Source organism: Oncorhynchus mykiss, chromosome 5, assembly GCF_013265735.2.
Source record: "Oncorhynchus mykiss isolate Arlee chromosome 5, USDA_OmykA_1.1, whole genome shotgun sequence".
NCBI classification, from domain to species: Eukaryota; Metazoa; Chordata; class Actinopteri; order Salmoniformes; family Salmonidae; genus Oncorhynchus; species Oncorhynchus mykiss.
In genome coordinates this window covers 60,116,281-60,135,767 of record NC_048569.1, presented here as the reverse complement: position 1 = coordinate 60,135,767, position 19,487 = coordinate 60,116,281, and the positions used below count along the sequence as shown (strand labels likewise).

General features: G+C 42.8%; 2 protein-coding genes across 2 annotated transcripts in view; one reads left to right on the top strand and one right to left on the bottom strand.

Annotated features, from left to right (window-relative positions):
• Positions 1-2,532, bottom strand: part of malt2 (MALT paracaspase 2) — a 28,699-nt gene extending 26,167 nt beyond the window's left edge. Inside the window, exon 1 of the mRNA XM_036977994.1 lies at positions 2,397-2,532. The gene's annotated coding sequence lies outside the window, so the exon portion shown is untranslated. The remainder of the gene's footprint in view (positions 1-2,396) is intronic.
• LOC110524206 (AP-1 complex subunit mu-1) lies at positions 1,496-19,238 on the top strand. Its single transcript, XM_021603647.2, has 12 exons — positions 1,496-1,833; positions 2,459-2,615; positions 2,937-3,004; positions 3,141-3,271; positions 3,516-3,663; positions 3,866-3,992; positions 4,338-4,480; positions 5,094-5,165; positions 5,308-5,466; positions 5,650-5,775; positions 13,635-13,710; positions 18,370-19,238. The coding sequence occupies exons 1-12, from the start codon at positions 1,792-1,794 to the stop codon at positions 18,390-18,392; spliced, it is 1,272 nt and encodes a 423-aa protein (XP_021459322.1). The 5' UTR covers positions 1,496-1,791; the 3' UTR covers positions 18,393-19,238.
• The last annotated feature ends 249 nt before the right edge of the window (positions 19,239-19,487 follow it).

Sequence of the window (19,487 nt, the reverse complement as noted above, 5' to 3'; positions counted from 1 at the left end):
GTGATGTGTCCTATATTTATATATTTTTAATCCCAACCCCAGTCCCCGCAGGAGGCCTTTTGGTAGGCCATCATTGTAAATAAGATTTTTTTTTTCAACTGACTTGCCTAGTTAAATTAAATAAATAAAAGTAAACAAACATATCTAGTATTTCCCTCAAAGCTCTAGCTGGTGTAGGCTAGCTAACTCCTCACTAACAACCCTTCATCTGTTGGCATTATTTTACTATTTTAGGAAGAAGAAGAAGAACAAGGAGAAGAAGCATCGTTTGGAGCAGCAAATTAATACAAATAAAAATGAAGAGGAGGAAACCAAGAGTGGATACATTGACAAAAGAACACCAGCTCAAATGGCTTTTGTCAAGATGCAAGAGAAGAGGGTAATAATCATTGTCCTAAATGTATTGTCCTACTGATGTTCTGGCACTGAAATAGAGACAATGTTAGTCATGGGATAAAATTACCTACTTCCTGTTTCAAATACCAATATTCACACCCAATTTTTTTATGTTGCTTTCAGCAAATGGAGAGAATTTTGAACAAAGCAGAAAAAACTCACAAGCGGAGAGTTGAGGTAAGACCATATTATTTGAAAACATCTGCATGAATTTACTGTAATTCAGAAAATACACTTGGAGATTTGAGTTCTACAAACCCCTGGAATTTACAATAAACAAAGGTATTTTTGTTGTATTGCAGGATTTCAACCATCACCTGGACACCCTGACAGAACATTATGATATTCCTAAAGTCAGCTGGACCAAATGAAGAGGAATCCTGGACCATTTTCATTTTAGAATATGCTTTAGAAAAACTTTTTTTTTTGCCCATTCTGTGTCATTTGTTCTACATTAGTCATTTTATAATGTGGTAATTGGTGTGACTATATTTTGGTTCCATACATAGAATTATACCAGATTAGACATGCTGTGATGTGTATTTAATTAAACTGAGTTACTTTTCCTTGTCTGGAATTTCACTAATTTATTCACCTTACATTTTTTACATTGGTATTGGTTGTGACAGTTCATTGCTGTCAAGATTGAAACGGGAAACGACAGGTGGCATTTTCCAGGCCCAATTACAGAGCCTTCTATTGTAAAGTAGAGGGCTGAGCTGTGGTCTCTTATAACACCACATGCGTACAGTGTGGTCACTCAATATATTAATTACAATTAGCATAACTTGTAATCTAAAAAAAATATGTATCAAATTATGTATGAAGGCAATATTTGTGTTGAGAATAGACAGACAGCTTCCCGGAAGTAGAGCAATATAATTGTAAATATTAGCAAAGGTTTTCTATTATATTGACAAGATAGTCGAGTAATCGCTCCAACAATGGAAATACATGTCTTCAAAGGTTGAAGGCAGGCGGGAGGAGGCGAAAAGGTTGGACCATTCTAGCTAATAAGGTCAGATACGCATGCCAACAACAGGCAGAACTCTGATATAAAGTAGTTTTGTTGTTGTTTAAATACCACGTGCGTTAGTTTATTCGTAACAATCGATCTCGAAACGTATATTTGATCAAATAAGCCTCACGTAGCAAATTCGCAATTATATTATTTTGATGACCAAATTCGACACTCATATTCAAAGTTCCTCACTTTCGCGGTCTTGTTTTCGTGGACAAAATTTGGGCGGAGTAAACCCTCTCGCTTCGCTTCTTCCTCTCTGATGTTAGCCGGTAACACCTAGCACTCCTAGGTGGATGCTACCATACCGCCGCATGTTTTAGATATTCTAAATATTTTTCACCGGTACCAACTCGTAAGTTAGGACTTGCAAAATGTCAGCAAGTGCGGTGTATGTGTTAGATCTTAAAGGCAAGGTAAGAGAAAAGTGATGAGCTCAGCTAGCTAAAGAGCTAACGTTAGCTAGCTTAATCTAACATGGTTCACATTAAAATGTTTACTAATGCATCACATAATTTGATGGCCAAGTTACAATATGTAGCTAGCTACTTTGCATTCTAAGACAAATATACAATAGTGAATTTGAGATGGCTAGCTTTTGATGTTGATACGGGACATTAATAATATGCATTGTAGCTAGTTACTTAGCTAGCATCTACCCCACCCAGCTAGACTGGTATTAGGATCAGATTGGGTTCAATGAATCACGTAATGTATTGTGGCCAAATTCTGCATGATTATGATAATGGTTGTGGTGGCCTTATGAACAGTATCACAAGCCTGACCATCCATGGACGTCATCATGATCACCAACATTTGCCCCCATCCTAAGGCCTGTTTGAGAATGAGAACACCCTTTATGTGAAGCCTCAAATGCAAAGTCCCCTTAGACCCATGTAGATGTTTGTGTTCCATATCAAAGACACTTGAAGATATGAAAACAGGATGCCAGTTCAGGATGTCATCATGAGGCACATACCATGTAGGATGGAGAGACAGCTAGAGAAGTAAGTTCCTGTTGATTTTGTTTCACCGCTCCAGGTTCTGGTTTGTCGTAACTACAGAGGAGATGTGGACATGTCAGAGATTGAGCACTTTATGCCCATCCTCATGGACAGAGAGGAGGAGGGCAATTTATCCCCTATCCTGGCCCACGGAGGGGTCCGCTTCATGTGGATCAAACACAACAATCTGTACCGTATCCTTACTGCCACTTACTCAACCTCTCACGCGGGATTAGAATGACTACTGCCTCAGTATTCCTTTTCCTTTCCAATATATGGTTCCCAATAGAAATGGGAAACGCCTCCATATTTTGCTCTGGGTAAAAGGGAGAGTGATGGTTGGTTTGACTGCTCAGGTCAAAGTACTACTTCTCTTGCTGAGAGTTCAATGGTTCACTTCTTGCAAATTCCACTTGTAGTTGTTCTCAAACTGGCCACCTTTTTTAAGGTAGATACAAGTCGACTTATGTTGAAAGCCCCACATCAACTTTTCACCTTAACACATGTTCCATCAGTTGTAGCAACGTCTAAGAAAAATGCCTGTGTCTCCTTGGTCTTCTCTTTCCTCTACAAAATTATCCAGGTGAGTTACAATTAGTATTTCTATAATGGTGTGTGGTGTGCAGTAGTCTTATTTTCCAATAACCCATAAGTATTACTGGTGGTTAACTGGTAAAAAAAAAAGTGTTGTATCTAGACTCAGCCTATTGTCTCTGCAGGTTTTCTCCGAGTATTTTAAAGAGTTGGAAGAGGAGAGTATCAGAGATAACTTTGTCATCATCTATGAGTTGATGGATGAGCTGATGGACTTTGGCTATCCTCAGACTACTGACAGCAAGATCCTTCAAGAGTGAGTATCCTACCTAGCCCTTATTCTGTCTACAAAACTCTCTCTGTACAAACCTATGTTTAGCTTCCATTAAACAGTTTAAAATTCCTCCAAGTTAAACATGATTTAATAATGTAGTAGTGACCTACAATACTGTGTCCAGCTTATCTTCCATTTCACCTAAACACCCAGTATGTCTGCAGACAGACAGTTCCTGTCATTGTTGTCCTGTCCTCTCACCAGGTCTGTCTCTGTTTGTTTGTAGGTACATCACCCAAGAGGGGCACAAGCTGGACACAGGGGGCCCGCGCCCTCCTGCCACTGTCACCAACGCTGTGTCCTGGAGGTCAGAGGGCATCAAGTACAGGAAGAATGAAGTCTTCCTGGATGTCATCGAGTCTGTTAATCTTCTGGTGCGGCGCCTTGTCACGTCGTGTTCTAAGTCTAACACTCGCCTCCCTCTAATACATTCTTGGCTTGCAATGTTTATTATTTCTCTATGACAAAATTATTCAGTGTTTTATTGAAGTACTATCAACCATTTTGAACGTAGACGCATTTCTGAAATTGTTGTAAACGGTTTGACACTTTTCCCCCTTTCTCTCCTCTGTGCAGGTCAGTGCGAACGGTAACGTGCTGCGCAGTGAGATCGTGGGCTCCATCAAGATGCGTGTGTTCTTGTCAGGGATGCCTGAGCTGCGTCTGGGCCTCAATGATAAAGTTCTGTTTGAGAACACTGGCCGTGAGTTCCTCTGCACTGTGTGTCACTGGATTTGTTACAGTTCAGTTAAAATACAAATGCATGTCAGATTTCAAAGCTGTTTCTGTCTGTGTTCTCATCCCAAATTTTAGACACTAACGCGCGACTTAGCCTTTTGCTTAGAATTTCCCATCGGCATCATTGTATGATTTGCAAGGAAGTTGGAGTTGTGTGCTGTGCGCACATATTTCAAGTTAGGATTCAGCTCTTACCTCTAATCTATTTAAATTCTTAACAGAGCTTGTATTTTTTTTTGCAGAAAACTGTACTTGTATCAGGTACAATCCTCTCATGCCCTGACTCTCTCTGTCGCTGTGCTCACCACAGGAGGGAAGAGTAAATCAGTGGAGCTGGAGGACACGAAGTTCCACCAGTGTGTGCGTCTGTCTCGCTTTGAGAATGACCGTACCATCTCCTTCATTCCCCCCGATGGAGAGTTTGAGCTCATGTCCTACCGCCTCAACACACACGTGGGTACTGTATGAGAGAGAGGTGGAGGCCAGTTTCATTAGATGGGCTTGTCATAATGGGTCTTGTTTTTACAAAGATATGAAGTCTTCGACAAAGAAAATAAACATTGTCCATGAAGCTTCTCCATCAAAAGGGCTTCTTAGTCCAAGACTAGGTTTAATCTCTGTCCAGGGAACCGCCCCCTTTATGGGATGGGCCTCCAATTAGAAGTGTACAAGTTAAAGCTGGAATCGGTACTTGGTGAAACTGCCACGTCCGTTTTGCAATATTAAAGCAATAAAGAAGTTACTTCAAACAACTAACACTGTTTTTTTCCCCCTCGGGAATTGCACATCATTGCACGAGCAATAGAATAGCAGAGTATTTATTGCAATTTTTTTTACTCTCCGTTTCATCAACTAAACAAAACCGATAACAAATGCGCTGGGGCAGACAGTGACCTCTTTCACCTTATGCAGATTTCAGCTTTAAGGAATTGCTATTTTATTTATGCATATGAGATAATGGCATGCCATTTTGCGTGTGCAAGAAAGACGTGTCAATGCAGAAATGACCCTTTTGTTGTATTGATGAGTTGTTGTTTTTTAAGCCTATGAAATGTGCTGTCCCCAGGTGAAGCCCCTGATCTGGATAGAGTCGGTGATAGAGAAACACTCCCACAGCAGGATCGAGTACATGATCAAGGTAAATACCAGCCCTGTAACGTTACCCAGCAGCTAACAGTATGCTCTAGTATCAAATCAATAGTTGACCACAAGGCTATCATAAATGCAAATAGCATGATCTTCAGAAATGCCATGTATTAGCCTCTCTTTTTGTGTCTAAGGCCAAGAGTCAGTTCAAGAGGCGCTCCACTGCCAACAACGTGGAGATCCACATTCCAGTTCCCACAGACGCTGACTCGCCCAAGTTCAAGACCACGGTGGGCAGTGTCAAGTGGATCCCAGAGAACAGTGAGGTTGTCTGGTCCATCAAGTCATTCCCGGTGAGCACAACAACACACTGGACTGCATGCTAGCGTAGAACATAGTTCTCAAAATGCGGTTATTTTGAGTGTCTGAACATCATAACCACAAAGACCTCATGTGTCACTTAACTGACCTGGATACATTTATGTAAAACAAAGTCCACATTATCCTAACTCTTGCTCTGTTTTGTCTTGTCCCAGGGGGGAAAAGAGTATCTGATGAGAGCCCACTTCGGTCTGCCAAGTGTGGAAGCAGAGGACAAGGAGGGGAAGCCCCCCATCAGTGTGAAGTTTGAGATCCCCTACTTCACTACCTCTGGCATCCAGGTGAGCATCCTCACTGCAGTACCTCTTCTATCCTCCAGGGGTCTCTTGTTGCTGTGACTGGGAATCATTCTAACACAGGATGGCGCTGTTGTAACACAGATGAGGTCTGGCTGCTCCTGCTGAGAACCTGAGGTGTGCTTGGTTTGCTGCTTCAAAGACTGGTGTCGTGTGTGCATGGTTCTGTTGTAGGTAGAACTACTGTCGTTTTTAATACAGACCGTACAACAGACTGTCAGTCAACACAGGGACAACAACATCACTGTAGCGTTGGTCTGGCGGGTCTCTCTGTAACATATCTACACTACAGAGTTAAGGTGTCGTTGACAAGCTACACTCAGAAGGATGTACACACAGTCAAATAGTTCTGCACAGGTTCTGTATAACCAGCATCTGGCAACTGCCAATAAATAAACTGCTCCACACACTTTGTATTTAATTTAACTCGGCAAGTCAGTAAAGAACACATTTTTATTTACAAAGAGGGCTAACCCAGACAACGCTGGGCCAATTCTGCGCCGCCCTATGGGACTCCCCATCACGGCCGGTTGTGATACAGCCCGGGATCGGACCAGGGTCTGTAGTGACGCCTCTAGCACTGAGATGCAGTGCCTTAGACCGCTGCACCACTCGGGAGCACCAAAAAACTCACTGCTTTTAAGACAAACTTTGTTTTGCTCTGTTTTATTGAAATGTTTCTACCCATAATACTCAGACCGAATGCTCAATAGGTAGTAGATAGGCTGGTTAAGATAAGAACAATTAGGGGCAGAGTACTAGTGTTCAGGTCCTTATTTAAGTCGGGCAGTGTTCTGGATCAGTGTCAGGTTCTCCCTCTCAGCCCTCTGCTTCCAGATCTGACACCAGGGAAATGACATCAGAGCCCAGAGAATCAAAGGAAAGCCTTTTCGTTGGCTCAGTGCGGGGTTTGCTCGCCTCGGGTCTTTGTTTCCTGGTGAAAAACGAGCATGGCCAACTTATTATGGAGACGCACACCCTCACATCAGCACTAAAACAAACCGTTTGAGTCTCCATACAGGAATACAAAAGCTATGAAGTCAACACATTACACCATTGTAGGGGTTAAACGGGATCCTGGGACTGTCCCGGGAACACTCTTCACAATACCCCCCCCCAAAAAAATAAAATGACAAGACCCGGGAAATACATTTTTTCCTTAGTGGCATTGTTGCAATTCCACAAAATACATGACATGTATAGCAGCAGATTAGCAAAAAATAAAATAGCACATTATCCAAACAGGTTGTTGCACGGAAGCCTTGAGTCTAGGATATTTACTTCACACAAAGTAACCATAAATTCAAAGCACACGCTTAATTGACACTGCCGGACTGCACACGCGACCCGAATGCAGTTAGTAAACCCTACAGGAAACCCCTACAGTACAGCCTAGGAAAAAATGTGTGCCTCTTTGAGCTTTCGTTGTGACTTCCGACAGTCACACATTTGATAGGCCCCTATGCGCAATACACTACATCTGTCAGTCTTTTAAAAAATCAGAGGCCCGAGGGGAAATCCTCTCCTGTTATAGAGCCTAGGCTTTTCTTCAATTGCACTGAAACCCCAAATCCTTACTCCTGTCTCATGCGAAAAACCCTAACTTTATTCTATGATCCATAGGTTGCATTATCGAAGCCCTTTTTTTGCCTATGCATGTCAAAATACATCTATAACATTTCCTCCGCTTTTCTCCTACTTTCTGCCCATCTGAGAGCTTCGGTAGAGAATGTGTGATCAACAAACGGTGTGAGACTATATATGGATGTTATTATTATTTATTTTTTGAACAGAGTTTGTCCCTGTTAAGGTATCTTTTTAAAACATTTCCTCTCTTCATCTCCCTGTTATTCATGAGCTGATCTGCTATCTGTATAATCATGAACTCCCATTTTGCCAAATGTAGGAGAGATTCTGTCATTCGTTGGATGTTATCTAGCAAGCTTAGCAACTTTGTTCATTTGACTTTTGTTTGTATGATTCGACAACTCTATGCTCTCGGTGCGTCCTGAGTGCAGTCTTTGTTGAGATGACCCACTGCTGAAACGCACTGAATTTGAGGAACATGATAATGGCCTGTTTTGCAATTCACAGCAATGTCATTGGCGATCAAAGGTAGTTACTCAATCATTACTAAATATCAGTTTCATTTGCTCTGAAATCTTTACATAGTGGCGCTGACAAGCTGTCGCAACGTCCCTCTTATTTGGGGGGAACCCTGGCATTTTCACCATATCTTGGTTTTAAACGCTTTAAATGGGCACTTTGTGGACTCCAGAAAGAATAGCTACTCCTTCTGCAAAACGAGTAAACAAAAAAAATCAGATTTTTGCAGTATTTCCCAGGATTCTTGGGATGAATATGAATGATCTTTTGGAAAAGCTTAATCCCAATACCATTGTGCTGCAGCGCTGTGTTTTTGAGCTGTACCCGCAGAAAATGTTCAGCATTAGTAACAATCTAGCTTAGATTTTCAAGTTTGCCTAGGGACATCTCCTCTAAACTGCCATGCATTTGGCTAAACACAAATTAAGGAACTCTGGGGATGCAGGGAACTGGTTATTAAAGTTGAGTTAAGAGTCAGTAAAGCAGGAGAAACTCAAGCCTGTTATCTACACCTCCTTTGTGTCGTATTGTAAATGTGCCATGCTAGCTCACAGTGGTGACATCAGGTCACATTGCTGGAAAGCCGCATTGGTGTCTGGTGGTTACCTCACCTTCCATAGCAGGTTTATGTGTGCGTTGGGCTGGTTTCCTTTCTTTTTGTACGAGCGTATGACATGTGTTCACAAGGCCTCTTGTCTTGCCAGTAGAGCCACAGGATATGTTACCTGGTCTCTATCTCAATTTACCCTCTATGCAAATTCCCTATCAAACTGTTTTAATAAAATAGACAATCTGCCCGATTTATATTTCTTTACCCAAATGTTAGAGCCAAACATACTCTGCTAAATTAGAGCTTTTCTCCGTTTTTGGTGTTCCTCCCATATCAATATTCTGCAGTGGCGTCCCACACAGAATTGAAAGGCAGAGGATTAAATTACACTTGGCTTGAAATTCTCTGGAAATGAGGACGTTTTGGCAATAATGGAAAATTAGGGATTTCGTAATCCAATGGCGCGACTGAGAGACATTCAGTGTCTTCCTGTTGTAGTGTTCTACCAGAGAATGTTCTCCGAAAGGTTTCATCATCACTACAAGATGCACTCGTAACAGCCACACTTATTTAACCCTAGTGGGGGCACCTTGAGCTTTTCCAAAAGATCATTCATATTAAGCTTTTCCAAAAGATCATTCATATTCATCCCAAGAATCCTGGGAAATACTGCAAAAATCTGATTTTTTTTGTTTACTCGTTTTGCAGAAGGAGTAGCTATTCTTTCTGGAGTCCACAAAGTGCCCATTTAAAGCGTTTAAAACCAAGATATGGTGAAAATGCCAGGGTTCCCCCCAAATAAGAGGGACGTTGCGACAGCTTGTCAGCGCCACTATGTAGTGTTGCTTGTAAACCGAAGCCCCTCAAAATAACTCACTCAACCAGAGATCAATGGAGCCTTCATCAGAGATGCTACTTTTAGCTACTAGAAGCTACTATTTAGGGGTTTTGATGGGGAGCTATTTTGTGGCCCTGGCTGACCCCAAGGTCGCTACGCTGGTGTTCCAGGGCCTCTTGAACTGTGCAGAGCCCCTGTGGCCACTCCAACGGAGCCCACCGCACGCCACCGAGGATCTCTGCTAGCATTGAGGGAACATTAATGCAGCCTGGGCTTATTACAGGGAGTACGCCATTTACTGCTCAGTGTGTGTGTGTGTCTGTGGGTGCGTGCCTCTGCATATGCCTGGCTGCATGTGTGACCATGTGTTTGCACACTCACGCTCTCCACGCTACCCAGTCTCTCGCACACGACACACAGCACCAAGGGGGGGGGGGGGGGACACCACATCATCAACTCCTTGATTAGACAGCGTGGTATATCAAAGTGGTGTTTTACCCCACCGCCAACCAGCCAGGCCTACAGGCAGATGTGCATTAAGCCCCCCAGCCATATCCCATCTGAGGTAGAAAAGGGAAGTTTACCACCAGAGCGGTTTGGGCTGCTCCAGAGGCATAGGCTGCTTGGTTTCTTTATAGCCTGCTGATGGTAGGGGGGGAAGCCACATCAGGGCTCATCTGTCCCCCTCCAGGGGATAATTACAGCCAGGTTCCCCCTCCCCTCAGACACAGTGGCGTGGCCCGCCAGCCCCTCAGAGGGATGTACTCCATATAGGCCTAGTCAACCACCAGAACAGAACGCTTGGCCAACTGCAAAATACTGATGTACTACATTATTTACAGTAAATATATCATAGTCTGTATTATGTACTGAATTATTATTTTTTTTAACTGGTACTGTGTATGAAGATGATAACTGTATTTGGCACAGGCATCATCACAGAAGTTTCCGGTGTGGTATCAATTTCACATGCGATTTGATGGTAGTGCCTCTGCTGTAATTTTTGTAAGCACATGATCATTTGATCTTCCTTTAATGTAAATAAACTGTTCTTCCTGTTATAAACAGAAATTATCAGACGTCTATCAGTAGTTAGTAGAACTGTCCCGTGGGCCTAGTTATTTCAAAAGAGAACTTCACAAACAAGTTGTTTGTTGGACCTTGGTTGACGGATTCATTGCCTAGTTCCGCTTGAACGTTCATTGAAGCTCTGACCTCATGCTGATCAAATCAAATGGCTGTTGAAAAGGTAAATTGTCTACCAGACTGCCTGGAGAAACCTCTTGTTCTACACAACTACTGTCTGGTATTCACATTCTCTAACGTCTCAAGAGAAATCCTCAACACTGAGGACACATTCATCCCCAAGATAAATCTGCTCTATTTCAAGAGAGTGTCCTTAAAATATAGCATTCTTAGCTTGGTCCGGCTGTGCCCCAAACTTTGGAACGAATGTGTGCGAATGTTTGTGCCTGCTTTGGCCTTACAGTAGTTTAGAACAACAAACATCTAAATTGGTAAGGCACCAGACTACTTGGACACAGAGCAGTAGGCTACACCTCGATTTAGCTGCGTTCATTACAGCATCACGTCGGCCAACCTTGTTACGGTCTGTGACTAACTGGTAGTGTAGGAATAAGAAGCTACCAATTTCACCCCCGGCTGTGTAGAGTTGTAGACAGGTCAACTAATGTTGGAGACTTCGGGACGAGAAAAATCCTCTGTCCTTGTTTCACCCCGTGGCTACTATTCCTGCATCTCTTTTGATCAAGGCTATTTCTCACTATGACTTGGTCTTGTTGGCAAAACCATAGAAACGATGAAATATTGAATTGGCTCAGTTAGCATATCACTTTTAGGCAAGGATAGGAGACTTAGGAGGGTCAGCATGATTCTGGCTGATAAAAGTATGGATGTATAAATGTAGGCCAGATGTAATGGATGTGTTGGACAAAAACATAATTTATCATCTTTAGTGATTATATATGAGAAGATTGCATAGTTGAGGGTTGCTAGGGAATGTCAACATAACCGCCAGGCTGTTCTGATGGTCCTTGTTGGCTTGCATTGACCTGCTAGCACCCCTGTTCTGCCAATGACAGCCACTAGACCTAACTAGTGTTAGCCTTGACCTGCCAGCACTGAGATTCTCCTGTTCTCACAATGTCTAGACTGCACACACACACACACACAAACAGCTCTGAGACCGTTCAGACAGTCCTCCTCCTATATGCATATAGACATATTCATTCTGCATTGTGTATTGGCCGTGTAGGATCCGCCTCGAACACCCTTTTTAGATTTTAAATCACACTTGAAAAATAGGCGTTGTCCGCCTAAATGGGAGGCGATTTGTACAGCGCACAGTCATAATACAGCGCTAGTCTGATATGGATCAGGTCAGCAGACCGATTTACCTCTGTGGAGTAAATTATGTGTTTGTATCCAACTCGGTTGCCTTTGCACCAGCATGCGGGATTGTAGCCTTTTTTTGTTGTTGTCGAGGAACACAACAACCCTCTCTGTCAAGCTGTTTGTTTCCTGTTATGAGAAGAACCACCTTGTGTGTCTTGGAGGCCGGTTGTGTCCTGGTACCGGCAGTGTTCACACCTTTTCTGAGAGGAAGATGAAGGATCTGTTTTGGGTGGCCGACTGCATGCCTGTTGCATCTTCATCAGGACCCCCAGACAGACGGCCCACACCCAGAGGTGTTTGTTGAGGAGCCTGTTAGGGCCGGTGTCCTGTTGAAGCATGGGTTTCTTCATTACGGCCCAGTTATGATTCATGGTACCCTTGTTGTAAAAGTGTTTCACTCCCTAAAGCAAAAACTATCACCTTTCCCGTATGGTGTTGATAAAAAGCTCAGTATTTATGTGAAGAGAGCTGGGCTGCGGTGCGGTGTGCTGTGGCCATTTACACATGGTCACGTCTGTCTGTCGGTGTAATTCTCTGGGCGGTTATTGCAAGTGTTTTATCCTGGAGAAGATTTAAGGCTTAATCCCCCACTCTCTTGTTCTGTTAGGATCTCTGAATGCCTTAAGGTTCTCCTCATTTCAACGAAAGCCCAGCCATGAAACAATAGTGAACTGTTTTACGATGGGGTAATATGCAGCTCAATCCACTGATAAGCTCACCACAGAGATAAGCATGTTAATTTATGCTGTTTGTTTTATAGGCCTCAGTATAAATAATGAGATTTTAATGACAATAGTAGTTAACTCCCTGTCATGCGTTCTGCTTACTATCAAAGTGTTCTCATGTGACATGGCTCAATTTGGTAAATTCAGTTATGTAATATTATGCAATATGTGTGCCCTTGGTGGGTCTTGTTCAATAGGTTGTAGTTTCACAAGAAGGGCAAGTGAAGAATTTATGACATTTCACATAGGATTGGGAAGTGCCAGTTCCCTAATTTTGTATTAATATCTAAAAGTTTCTTAACCACCAGCTCGTTTCTCTCTTGAATGTGAGAGAAGTTCCCATCATCTACAGACATTGGCTTTGTTTGCAGGGCATGTATGACCTTATGGGTGGAACTTGGCATTGTTAAAGTTAGTATTTTAAGTGAATATAAAAATAATCTTCCTTGTAAAAACAACACAGTATCATGTATAGTTAAGCCTATTTTGTTATATTCAATGTACTTTACTTGACCGGTTTTCCAAACAGGCTCAGAATGACATGAAATGCATGTCAAAACATTAGGAACACCTTCCTAATATTGAGCTGCACCCCCTTTTACCTTCAGAGCAGCCTCAATTTGTCAGGGTATGGACTGCAAGGTGTTGAAAGTGTTCCACAGGCATGCTGGCCCATGTTGACTCCAATGCTTCCCACAGTTGTGTCAAGTGGTCTGGATGTCCTTTGGGTGGTGGACCATCCTTGATACACACGGGAAACTGTTGAGAGTGAAAAACCCAGCAGCGCTGCAGTTCTTGACACAAGCCGGTGCGACTGACACCTACTTATACACCTACCGTACTCCGTTCAAAGACACTTAGATATTTTATTTTGCCCATTCACCCTCTGAATGGCACATACATACATACATACATACATACACACACACACACACACACACAATCCATGTCTCAAGGCGTAAGCATCCTTCTTTAACCCGTCTCCTTACCTTCAATCACACCGATTTGAAGTGGATTTAACAAGTGACATCAATAAGGGATCATAACTTTCACCTGGTCAGTCTGTCATGGAAAGAGCAGGTGTTCCTAATGTTTTGTCCACTCAGTGTTTGTATTCTATAGAATTTGACTGCTTCCTCCCTTTAGTCACTGTTTGTGCTAGGTGTGACGGTGGACAGGTTTTGTGATGTTTGCTCACTCTTGTTTTTAGGTGCGCTACCTGAAGATCATTGAAAAGAGTGGCTACCAGGCTCTGCCATGGGTTCGATACATCACACAGAACGGAGGTAAGGCTAAAACTAGACATTCACACCCTTCAAAACCAAACCTCCCAATGAAGACTGATCCTCAACCCACCACACTGTAATAATGATCTCTCGTTGTCCCAGCCACCAAACATCTGCATATGAAATGCACTGTCATCTGCCATCAATCCGATGTGTTGAACTATGCATGTCTGAACTGCCACGTGTCTCTGCTCGTCTGCTTCTGGGTGGGCCCCCCACGTTGCTCTGTTGCCCCTCACATAAATGTTTGGGCTTTTACTGGTTTCAATAGTTTTAGTAATTGCAGCACTGAATGTTGCTTCAGGGACCGTTTTGCCCTGCCTAGGAATAAGTCTAGGGGACACTGCTACCAAGTGGTCTGTAACTTCCTTCACTGGATTTTCCCCTGCTTCATGCAGTGCTGTGTGGTTCTATGATCTCCCCTCTGCTGTGTGCCATGTTGTAAGGCTCTACAGTACAGTCTGCAGTCCGTCTCCCTCCAGGCCTCTCTCCCTGATCAGGTTATCTGTGCAGGTGGTCTGAGACGGGGGCACCTCCCCTCCCGACTCTAATTGGCAGGAAGGGAGCATCCAGGAAATAGTGTTGTTCTTGGTGGCCGCTGGCCAGCTGTCGTACTGTACTACACCCCAACAAATGGCTGTCTTACTTATACACCGGCCCACGCAGAGCCAACCAACATATTCATTACCTCCGATATCAACCAGAGGAAGGCATTCGCCGACAGTTTGTTTTGATACTTTGTCAATCGGGGGGTTGAATCTTTTGTTCCGAGCAGTCTTTGGTGTGCAAGGCCAGACTCCAGGTCCTGGTTTTGTTGTTGTCTGCCTGTGTGGCTTGAAGATACAGTAGAAGTCTAGCTTAGCTCAAATCGGAATCGCTGATCCTGATGGAATTCATGTCAATATTTTCACTACAATAAAAGTAGATTCAACGGACAAGAAACAATATCTCCAGTGATCCAGTCTCACCCGACGGTATCATGATATTTGACAATATGAGTCCCAGCAATTCTACGGCTCCATTTTGTCTCAATCCCCTCTGACATAGATGAGTTCCACCTCCATTGTCTGCGAGGAGAGCGAAAGCCAACACATGCTGAAGCGGTTATGAATGATGCTGCAACGCTGACATTGATACTATCTTTTGAAAAAGAGTGAAAAAAGGGAAGAAAACCAGGAGGGGGGAGAGCGCTGAGGTCCCAGAGTACTGAGAGAACCTGCTAGTGTAGCTAGAGGGGAGGGCGGGCCGGTGGAGAGGCTTTTGCCAAACGATGGTGACCTATCCCGTTTGGGGTTAGCGGATGACGAATGTAGGCAGCCCACAGGGACTCCATGAGCACGCCCTTGCTCTTAAATGTTTATCTTACCTTTTGTCTCGGGGTTATTGCCAGTGTATTTAGCCAAGGAATGGTTTAGGAATGCACATGTGAGTAGGGGAATTCAGGGCTGCTGAAACTGAAAGCATACTTTTTCCATCGCCCCTCTCACAATGTTTCTGATAGGATCTAATTAAACAGGGACCTGTGGGTCTGTTGAATTACTTGTCTTGAGTATGGGTGATAGATATCATACTGGGGAGGTTAGACCTTAACGTGGGTGGATCGCCGAACACTTACAGTAGATGTACTGTATATAGACTGAGTTCATTAGTTGACACAGATCTAAAAAATGTAAGAACGCTGCCATCATACTGCACTGTTGTATCTCGCCAAGAGGGAAGGTGTAGATCCTCATTTCCATACATCTGTATTTGTTATGTTCATGTGTGTGTTCCGCTTAGGGTTAAACAAATACTACGCCTTTTTGTTTATTTGAGTTAATGCCCCTAAACTTTAATTTAAAAAAAAAATCCAACTTTATTATCACTCATCAACCCTGTAATTAAACAGATTTAAGTTGACATGTTATGGAAGCTGTCAGGGCAATTAAACAACACGGATCACACCGGTGCAATTACAAACTAGGCGTGAAGACAAGATATCTCATGTACGCTACCTCATGTGCTCAGGCCACTGCCAAGTTTTACTTCCACGTTCACCCCCAACGCCCCAACTGACTAGCCCACGCCACCTGAATTGACTGCTTGCATCATCCTGATGAGCTCTGGGTTCTGGTGGCCAAGCTGGTCACCAGTTTCCAGACGGATTCCTTGCCAGGGCCCACCGCAGACTTCCACCGCACCACCATTTTGTTTCTTTTTTTCCCCTCCTATGTAATTTTGTTGATCAAAAGAGCTGCAACGTTAGCAGAAAGATGTCCCGAGCCGTAACTGACGATTCAATCTTCATGAGATTGATTTCATCAAAAGAGCTGAAATGTAATTGGGCATCCTTAATATTAAGCGTGGTAGCCCTGTGTGGTTTTATTAACCTCATCTATTAACGTTTACACCTTCAAAGGGGAAGGTCAATAATAATCATTCTATGTCTAGGTGACATCTCACTGTTATCAAACAATGAAAGACAAATTACTTCAAATTCCACGTTTCATATCACTTTTGAAGAGGACCGGTGTTCTTTTATGGGGAAGCGATACACGACACCGTACAGCTCAGAAATAAAGCACTGGCCCTAACCCAACTAGAGGCCTTGATGCCTTTGGCAGCCTGACAGTTTCTTCAGGCTGAATGAAAAGCCTTGTCCTATTTGCAGAGCGCCCTTGGGGCCTTGATGTGGCTGGAGGTCCTGATTGGCATATTGGTGGCGGTGAGGTCACGGACTGGGCTGTCGTTGAAGACTGGTGGAAAGTGTAGGAGCGGTGTGACAGGGTAATGCCACCCCCAAGGACCTGTGGCTTTACCCCTGCACCGACAAGCACTTTGTTGTGGACCACGGAGAGCCAATGGCACCTCATCTGCGTGTCCCTGTGTGTGACTGTGCCACGGCCAGGAGCCTGAGTCAGCAAAGCCACGCGTTGGCTCCGTCTCCGCAAGAAGAGCTGTGTGTGCGCGCGTGCATTTCTGGGGAGAGGGGCGCATGGGACCAAATTAGAGACCTCCCATGAGCGTGTAGTGAAGGTCTGTAAACACAGCCTATCAATTACCACAGCCAAAGTAGTCCTGAAGACTTAAGCTGCCTTATTCTACCCCTTTAATGTTCTCACTCAAAAGCCATATAGGAAACCAGCATGTGTTTGATGGTTAAGAGGACAGTCATTTTCAAGAAGGCTTGGGGGGGGGAATAAGCCACCAGACCCATTGTCTAGCCCATGGCATGTGCACGCTACAATTAGAAATAGGTCTCCAGGCGAGTCGGGGTAATTTAGACTGATGTGTAGACTGGATTCAAGAGTTCAAGTCTCATATTTTGTAAGAAATGTCATATTGCAGAGAAGTGGGATTTAGAAGTTTTATTAGGTCTGTTAAAGTTGTTTTGAAGGGGTCAAAAGTCTTTTAGTTTTATTCACATGAAAACATTCTGTCAAACTAACAATATGAAGAGCCACATTTAGAAAGCGAACCGTTGCGTTTTACTAGAAGTAAACATGTTATGATATTTCAAGCGTGTGTGTGTGTGTGTGTGGCAGGCACATGTGGGTGTCTGTGTTAGACACTTCATAACTACCCAATTTGGCACGTCATTTCTCGAACCACCGTCACGTTAAAGGATTTACAAATGTCAGTAGTGCGTTTCAAACCCACGTCACGTAACAATACTATTGGGCTCAGTTCACCATTGTTCCAAGTGCCTCTGGTTCCCCCTAGCAACCACAACAACACTGCTCCACCGTAGGCTTTGCACTTAATTGCTCTTAAAGCAGATATGATTTAAGGCAAATGAAAACCAGATACGCTGGGCTTGTGGGGCAAGCGGTTTCATCACTCCATGTCTAACGCTCCACACACCACACTGTTTCCATAACAAACTGTGTTTTTTTTTCTTATTATTGTTATCATTACAGAAATTGAGGCTGTGTTCTTTAGGCTAGAGTGTGATTTTGGAGAGGTTTCCACGAACAGACGGTACTGATCTTGTTAAATCCGGCCCATGCTGCGTGCATGCCCTCGTCGCAAAAGTGAAGTCCGCACAGTCCACACACACACATACTGTACATTCACACACACACAACAGATTGTGTACTTGTTTATGTGTGTGAGGGATTGAGGATGTCATGTCACCTCTACTCAAAACTCAGATTCCTGAACAGATAAGCAGTCAGAACTTGGCTTGAGCGAAGAAACCAAACTCCACACAGCTGTGTGCTTCCCATTTGTAAATGTATGTGCATTTAAGATGTTTATTTACGAGTCATGCTGCCAAGCATAGCACCAGAGGAACTTAACATCTCCTTACAAACACACAGTCTTTGGTCTGAGGGAACTAAAATAAGGAAACTTATCCTCGAGCTGGTTCTGCTGGTTTTAACAAGAGTTTTCTCTACTTATTGTCTTTCTTCTGTTAGTTTTATAATGGGTGGAGACAACTCCCACAAGACGAATCACATTTTATTTAGATTGGCTCTTGGAGTAATATTAAAACGTTAATGAATTATGTGTGTTTTGAGGTCAAGATGGAAGGGTAGGGAAAGGACTTCTCTGTAAGCATTCACTTAGCTTTTATGGCCAAACCGATGTTTCTAGATCAGTCAATATTCATGTATGACTGTCAGCGAAATGGAGTTCGCGAATTGTTTAATAATTGTACTTTTTTTTCCTCTCCAGATTACCAGCTCCGAACCCAATAGAAGCTGCAGCAGAGGAAGGACCGACCCATATATTTCCAAGATGTATAATTACCTATGTCATGGACCATTGTTGTCAACTGTCTTGTTATTTTTGTTTTAATTTCCATCTTAAAGTTTGGTTCGAATTTAAGTGCCATAACACAAAAATGATACTACTCTGAAAATTCTGCATCTAGGCTTTTATTTGGTTACAGTTGTATTCCAAAAGCAGTGAAATGTATAATATTTCTAGAGTTACTCAAAAGGTAGGTCAGTTGCAAATAATAAATACAGTTATTGATACTATACTTCCCTGTGGTCCAGCGTTCTAAGCTGCTGTCTCCAGATCACATATACCCCTGCAGCATGGGTTTGAATCTGTACCACTGCTATTTTCTCTCTCTTCTGTCCTTCTATCTATCCTGCCCACTAAAAACGGAAATAAGTGAGTGGGACTGACACTCCTTTTAAAGAAAAAAGGTACTTCCCCTTTTTCCATCTAACTTACATGCTTGAGATTTTGTTTCATAGGTCAATTTCAGGTGTTAAGTTGTGTGACCAACAAAACAGTACAGTGTTATAAGAAGTTCATGTGAATTGACAAACAGCTTTCTTAATTTCTCTGTTCCATTTACTTGGTGATAGCCTGACTCAAGGCTGAAAAAGCTCTTCAATATATATTGTCTGTGTGGCTGTTATGAGATGGGGTGCATTGGTACATTCATGCAGGTCAAAGTGAGCACTTAAAATAGACAAATTGTAATAAAATATGTGCCACATTAGTTTTTATGTTTGTGTCAGCACTCCAAAGTTGCAGTACCTTTATGCCACCATTAACCCTCTTAAGAATAAAACCCTGAATGCTTATTAAGGATGTATTATTTTCTAATTATCTGTTTATTCATTTAAAAAAAAAAAAAATTCATTTGACATTTTGGTCTTTAATTTGTTTTTGGGTTTCTTATCCTCACATTGGTCAGTGGAATTAACATGACTGTTGTGACTAAAAAAAAACGTTCTCATTTACAACCTGGCCAAGATAAAGCAAAGCAGTTCGACATATAAACAACAACACAGAGTTACACATAAACGTACAGGCAATAACACAATAGAAAA

Bases quoted from the DNA above. Each gene is read 5' to 3' on its own strand.
- LOC110524206 (XM_021603647.2), top strand. From the start codon at position 1,792: ATGTCAGCAAGTGCGGTGTATGTGTTAGATCTTAAAGGCAAG. The intron at 3,272-3,515 runs GTGAGTATCCTA...GTTTGTTTGTAG, and splicing joins GACAGCAAGATCCTTCAAGA to GTACATCACCCAAGAGGGGC. The intron at 5,166-5,307 runs GTAAATACCAGC...TTTGTGTCTAAG, and splicing joins GGATCGAGTACATGATCAAG to GCCAAGAGTCAGTTCAAGAG.